This window comes from Priapulus caudatus, unplaced genomic scaffold (genome assembly GCF_000485595.1).
Source record: "Priapulus caudatus unplaced genomic scaffold, Priapulus_caudatus-5.0.1 Scaffold1433, whole genome shotgun sequence".
Lineage (NCBI taxonomy): Eukaryota > Metazoa > Priapulida > Priapulimorpha > Priapulimorphida > Priapulidae > Priapulus > Priapulus caudatus.
The window spans coordinates 10,959-17,398 of NW_014578494.1; the positions used below are offsets into that span (position 1 = coordinate 10,959).

General features: G+C 48.7%; 1 protein-coding gene across 1 annotated transcript; it reads right to left on the reverse strand.

Moving 5' to 3' along the window:
• Window positions 1–4,369: 4,369 nt before the first annotated feature.
• LOC106816617 lies at window positions 4,370–5,752 on the reverse strand. Its single transcript, XM_014821239.1, has one exon. It carries the CDS (start codon window positions 5,750–5,752, stop codon window positions 4,370–4,372), a length of 1,383 nt encoding a protein of 460 aa, XP_014676725.1.
• Window positions 5,753–6,440: the final 688 nt, after the last annotated feature.

Here is a 6,440-nt window from a genome sequence, read left to right on the forward strand (position 1 = left end):
ATGGCCGCCTGCTTACTATGGTACTGTGGCGAAGTCGATCCTGTCCGTGTGTTGCCCGTCATATCCCTGCACTATCGCCAACGTTACAGTTATACGTTTATTGTGATCATGCAGGAATTAATGTTATAGAGGGCGCGAGCAAGAGAGCGTGTGCGCGCATGACATTGTGATGTGAGGCGAGCGTGCTCGCTCTCTTGACGGGCAACAGTGGAAGAGGGCGGACGTGTCATCAGCACGGTCTTTGTTTTGTGGTGCCATATAAGTCGGATGGCTAGGACGATTGTAATTATTGTGGTGTCAACAAGGAGAGCATCGCCGCACGCGCCGGGAGAGTGAGAGTGGAGTGGGTCTCCGGTGCGCTAAGATGCGAATGTAGAGTGAGAGTAGCGACGTGTTGTGTGCCGGCACTCAGCATAGTCCTGGTACGCGAGAGTGGATCGCTGCTGTAACTGGCGACCACTCTCCCGTGTAGTAAGTAGTGTGTTAATAAAAGCGTGGTTCTGTACGTCTCTTGTTGCTGTTAGTTTCGTCCGCGAGTCCTGGTAGAATCTGGGTGGGAGACGTAACTTCCCGGGGAGAACTTCGGCCACGCCCGAACCTAGTATACGATCACGGATAGAGGGAAAGACGGTGGAGAAGAAGGCAAAAACGTTACAGTACTAAACACTTATTTATTATGCTACTAAAGGCACAATACATACCTATATTGAATGTATGGTGTTAATCGCTATAGTACCGACTGCCTATGATGATAGGCAGACACTAAGAAAAACCCTTTGCACGCTTACATCGTGGTTCGGGCTTTCGGCTGAACTGCAACGGTTATGAACAGGCCCGCGTTATCCGCGGCAGGTGTGCTGGCCGCGCGTTAGGTGGGTTCACATAGCTTCTTCGCAACCGCTAATAGAGATGCGCGAGGCGCCCGAATGTACGTCTGGTAGCAGTCCGAAGACCAGCGTCATAGCGTCTTTATCAGCCAGTCGCTGAGGTGGGCGTCCCCAGCGGTGGTGGCGGCGCCGACGCAAAAGCTTTGCGGATGTAGACCGGCCTCCTGCAGAAGTTGCCACAGATATATCACCAACGATTTGCGAGTAAGGAAGGCACCGTAGTCCATGATGTACAGCGATAGGTGTGTCGCCCACGTGCGGCGAAACTGTTTGTACAACTTGCACGCTTTTCCGGAAGGGGTCGGTTTTCCATGCCTTAATGTTTATTTCTACAGCGCAATGAGATGTGTAGATGTCGCACAAAGCCAGTGACGCGCTGGGATCAAATGTGCGTTTAGTAGGAGCCGTGAATTTGGATACGCGTAGAAATCCAAAAAAGGGTTAGGGTTAGGGTTAGGGTTAGGGTTAGGGTTAGGGTCGAGTAAATTTTTATGTTTGTTGTTTGATATTGTAGCTGGAAGTTCCTCTCGTGCTTCAGCCACTTCTGCCTCTCCTGTAGGGTGGGCAGATACTCCTTAATCCACCTGGTCCAAAATACGTCCGCTAAGTACTGGACTTGGCGCCATCTCTGTCTATAAGTGTCCTGCTGGACAAACTTTCCGGGTGGTAAGTCTGGCCTCGATCTCAGCAGCAGCAGGTCGTTCGGTGTTAAAGGTGCCGGGTCGTTAGGGTCGTCTGAGAGCTTCGTTAGTGGTCTACCATTGACAATGCCTTCAACTATGCAGAATAAAGTTGATAGTCTCTTGTCGTCGATGGTTTGCTGGCTGACGATGCCTGAGAAGACAGCTCGGACGGTTCTGATTTGCCTTTCCCATACTCCACCCATATGGGAGGTTGCTGGTGGGTTGAATATCCACTGTACGTCTTGTTGTAGTAGGTTGTCGGCTATCTTCTGCTGATTCCACTCCTTTATGGCTTCATGTAACTCCCGCTTAGCCCCAACGAAGTTGGTTCCATTATCGGATCTGATGGTCTTTGGGTTCCCTCGTCGTGCAATAAATCGTTGTAGTGCGTTGATGAACGAATCGGTGTCAAGGCTGCAAGCAACCTCAAGGTGCACTGATCGAGTGGCTAGGCACGTGAATAGGCACCCATATCTCTTCACCCCGGTTTTCCTAGCTCTCTTCACCTTGAGTGGGCCGAAATAGTCAACACCCACTTCGGTGAATGGTGGCTGATTTGGGGTGACTCTATCTCTGGGTAGGTCTGCCATGTATTTTCCTGCAGGGGATGCAGTTTCTAACGGCTCGTTTCACCGACACTCGACCCTTTATGATCCAGTAGGTTTGTCTAATTTTCGCTAAGACTCTCTCGGCACCAGCATGACCAGTTATCTTGTGGAAATGTTCGATGATCAGCTTAGTCACGTGATGATCTGGAGGCAGAATGGCAGGATGTTTGGCTGAGTCAGAAAGTGGTGCATTCGACAGGCGGCCACCGACTCTTAACATTCCATTCGCTGACATCACAGGAGAGAGCTTCTCTAGTTGTTGTAGCTTTGTAGGGTCAGTGTGCCAGCTTCTCTGCATGTAGACTATAATAGCTTGTTCAGCTCTCTGGATTTCTTTCACTGTGACTGGTTCAGTACGTTTGACATCTGACTTCTTCCTCAGAATGTCTTTCACATAAAGGATAATAGCTACAGCTCGCTTTAGTTTATGCCACGACGAAAACCTTTCAAACAGTTGGTCGACCGTCGTCTTGGTCGCTTTAGCTTCTGTAGCTGTAGTTGAGTAAATCTCCATAGCCTTCTTGATCTCTGCAGCGGTAGGTATGTCTCCTAAGTCAGGTTGGGCTGGCCATAGCTCCTCCTTGCTCCACAGGAAGGTAGGACCTTGCTTCCAGCGTTCATCAGTTATCATCTCATCAGCTGACATACCCCTAGAGATATCATACGCAGGATTGTTGTTAGTATCAACTTGTCTTCATTGGCTCGACAAAGAACCTTCATGTATCTGTGCCACTCTGTTCGCTACGAACGTCTGGAATCTCTTTTTCTCGCTTCGCAAGTAGTGCAGAACTATAGTACTATCTGTCCAGAACACAGATTTTGACAGAGTGTACTCGAGGTGCTTTCTACAGGCCTGGTCGAGCTTTACAGCAACTACGGCCGCTGACCACTCTAGCCTTGGAATTGTTGTTGGCTTTATCGGTGCTAGCCTGCTCTTTGTCATCACTAAGCAGCAATCCTGTAAGATGCATCCACCATGCGCAAGTACATAACTGCACCAAATCCTTTCTCTGACGCATCGTCGCTTGGCTTCAGACATCTTGGAACTTTAAAGTCTGCTATCTTAGGGGGATCTTGAAGCCATCTTATCCATTGATCCGCGACATACTTGGGTATCGCTTTATCCCAGTCTAGCTTCTGTCTGCACAGTTCTTGAAACAATATCTTCGCTCGCATGATGAAAGGTCCAACGAATCCTAACGGGTCATACACTGTACCTGTAAAGCTCAACATTCCTCTCTTAGTTCAAGGAACATCCTTCACGGATACATCGTAACCGAACTGGTCGGTCTCTACTCTCCACAGCACACCGAGGGCTCTCTCGGCAGGCAGACACTCTTCCTCTAAGTCCAAGCTTGCTGCTGCCTTAGCCCACTCCGTCCCTGCGTGAGTTACTGATAAACTTGGTGAGTCTGAATCCTCCCAGTGAGAGAAGCTCACGCAGCTGCTTTATCAGTCTCACTGCCTCTTCTTCCGAGACAACGGACTTTAAGCAGTCATTGACGTAGAAATTAGTGTCCACAGTCTGCACAGTTTTTACGTCATCCTTATCTTTAAGTTATCCTTGTTGTCCTCTGCCGTGCGTTTAAGGGCAAAGTTGGCGCAGCTAGGGCTCCATAGCCCTCCAAACAGATGAGAAGTCATTCTGTAGGTCTTGGGTTGTTTGGTGACGTCGCCGCCCTCCCACCAAAGGAAACGTAGATAGTCCCGGTTCTCGGGGTGCACCTTCACCTGCATAAACATTCCCTCAATATCTGACATAAATGCTATAGGTTCCTGTCTAAATTTGAGCATCACGGCGATCAGCTTGTTCATAAGATCAGGTCCCTGATAGATCAGATCGTTGAGCGAGACTCCCTGGTAAGGGGCAGAACAGTTGTACACAACTCTGACTTTCCCTGGCTTTAGTGGATAGATCACAGAGTGATGAGGCAGGTACCAGATAGCTTCCTTACGATGGTCCAAGGCCAGCTGCTCGTGAGGCACTTCTTCAGCATGCCCTTTTTCCACAGAATCCTGGATCCCCTGAACATACGTCTCCCGCAGTTCAGAGTCCTTGGACAGTCTCTTTTCAAGCAAATCAAACCTGTGCTTAGCCATGCTGTAGTTGTTTAGCATCTGAGGCGGTCTCTGCCTAAATGGGATCCCCAGTGAGTAATGTGGACCCTCACGTCGGATTGAGCTTTCCCACTCAGAAATAAATTTTCCTGTTACTCACAGACAGAGCAGTCTCTTCTTTGTACAACGGGTCATCTAACTTCCAGTATCTCTCCACCTGTTTCTCCAGGGACAATGTCGAGTTGACAAAGTAAGTGCTAGCTTTCTTGGGTGTAAATTTCTTGGTAGGGCCAAACATAGCCCATCCTAGTAGAGTTCTTGTTGCAATTGGCTCCCCTTCCTTACCAGAACGAGACTCTAAGTCGATCAGAAGCTGTGCATGATCAGAGCCGATTATCAAATCCACTTGGGAAACGTCCACATTCAGCAGGGTGACGTCTCGTAGATGTAGCATATGTCCGATATCTGATGAAGTCACACGGTTGTCTAAGCTCACATTCAGTTTCTCACGGGAGATTACGTCGGTCAGTCGGAACGTCTTGCCGCTGTTTAAAGCTCCCACTTCAAGATCTACAACCATCACTTCTTCTTCGACATGGTCTCTATGGAGAGTGGTTAGCTCCATAATTCCAGGACGGCCAAGAACATTTAGCTTGGTTCTCAATCTATCGGTGCACACCGTTGAATTGGAACACCTATCTAAGAGCGCATATGTCTCTGTCTGTTTCCTGCGTCCAAGGTCCTGAATGGTGACAGGGATAATGGGCATGCCAATTGTGCCCTGTCCTGCACCAGCGAAGGCACACCTGACGTCCATGTTAGGTCGGGACTTGATTGTTCCTACGGGCTGGTTGTTAGCTGGGAACGTGCTACCTCTTGTAGTCACGGGTTTAGCAGCAAGGGTATCTGTAGCTGTCTGGTGGTTAGGCAGGTGCAGCCACCGGTTGTGTCTTTGACCACATCCAGGAACATTACACGTCCACTTCTTCTGACAGTCTCTGCCGAAATGCCCTGCTTGGAAACAATTTACACACAGCTTCTTCATCAGAACAAAGCTGTGTCTGTCTTTAACGGCAAGCTCTCTAAATCGGTCGCATTGGTTGAGGTAATGGGTATCCTCACACATAGGGCACTTGGGTACATACTTGGAAATACTTCCTCCTATGATGGCCCTCTCATGTGTTCTCTCTATAGGTTTAGCCTTGGCGTCAGACGAGAAAGCAGCATTCCTTCTCCTCTGCTGTTTGAAATCAAAGCATTTATCTCTAGGCTGCCTCAGAGTGGATTTCTGAAGATTGCCGAACACAGGGTCGCTCTCTTCATCCACTACTCTGTCTACAAATGATATTATATCATCCAGGTTCGGTATGCGTTTCCTACTTTTAATATCAAAGTTTCTTTTCCTCCATCTGTTTCTTACATGCTCAGATAATTTCTCAACGACTGCACGGAGGCTGGACCTGGTCCCTAGCTCGTTAAGATAGTTCATTGATGACAAGGTCTGTACGGAGGTCATCAGCAAACACTCTCATGTCTCCCATGTCTCTCAGTTGGGGTCTCTGCAACACCTTATCCAACCACGCTTGAGCAATCTCATCTTCATTACCATACCTCTCCTTCAACAACCTACGGGCTAGCCTGTACCCTCAAGCTCGGGCTAGCTTCTTAACGAGGCAACATTCCAACAGGTCTCTTGGCGGGCCAACGCAGTGTTGAATCAAACCGTTTAGTTTTGTGGCGCTATCTAGAGTCTTTCCTTCCATTGTATTATCGAACGACCTCACAAAGGGGTAGTACTTCAGAGGGTCTCCGTTGAATTTTAGAATTTCTATCTTGGGAGCCGTAACGCTGTCAATGACCGACTGATTCTGACTCCGGGTCTCCTCCATTAGAAATTTCAGTGCGCTCACGAATGTCTGAGTGGTATCCTGCGCAGGAGTGTCCGACGCGGAATCTGTTGATATGTAAAACGTCTCTGTACTAGCCTTCGCCTTTGGAGTATGAAAGTCCTCATCAGCATAGGCAGGCTGGAGGGGAGTAGACTGCACTGTCGGCTTTCCTACTGTTTTGAACTTAGACCCGACCTCTTGTTCGAACTTCTGTGTCTCCATCTCCAATTTCATCATTCTCAGCTTGTTTTGATACTGTTCACGTCGCATCATTAGTTCCTGTTCCCCGTGAAGCGCCGCTAGCTCATTCTCCTG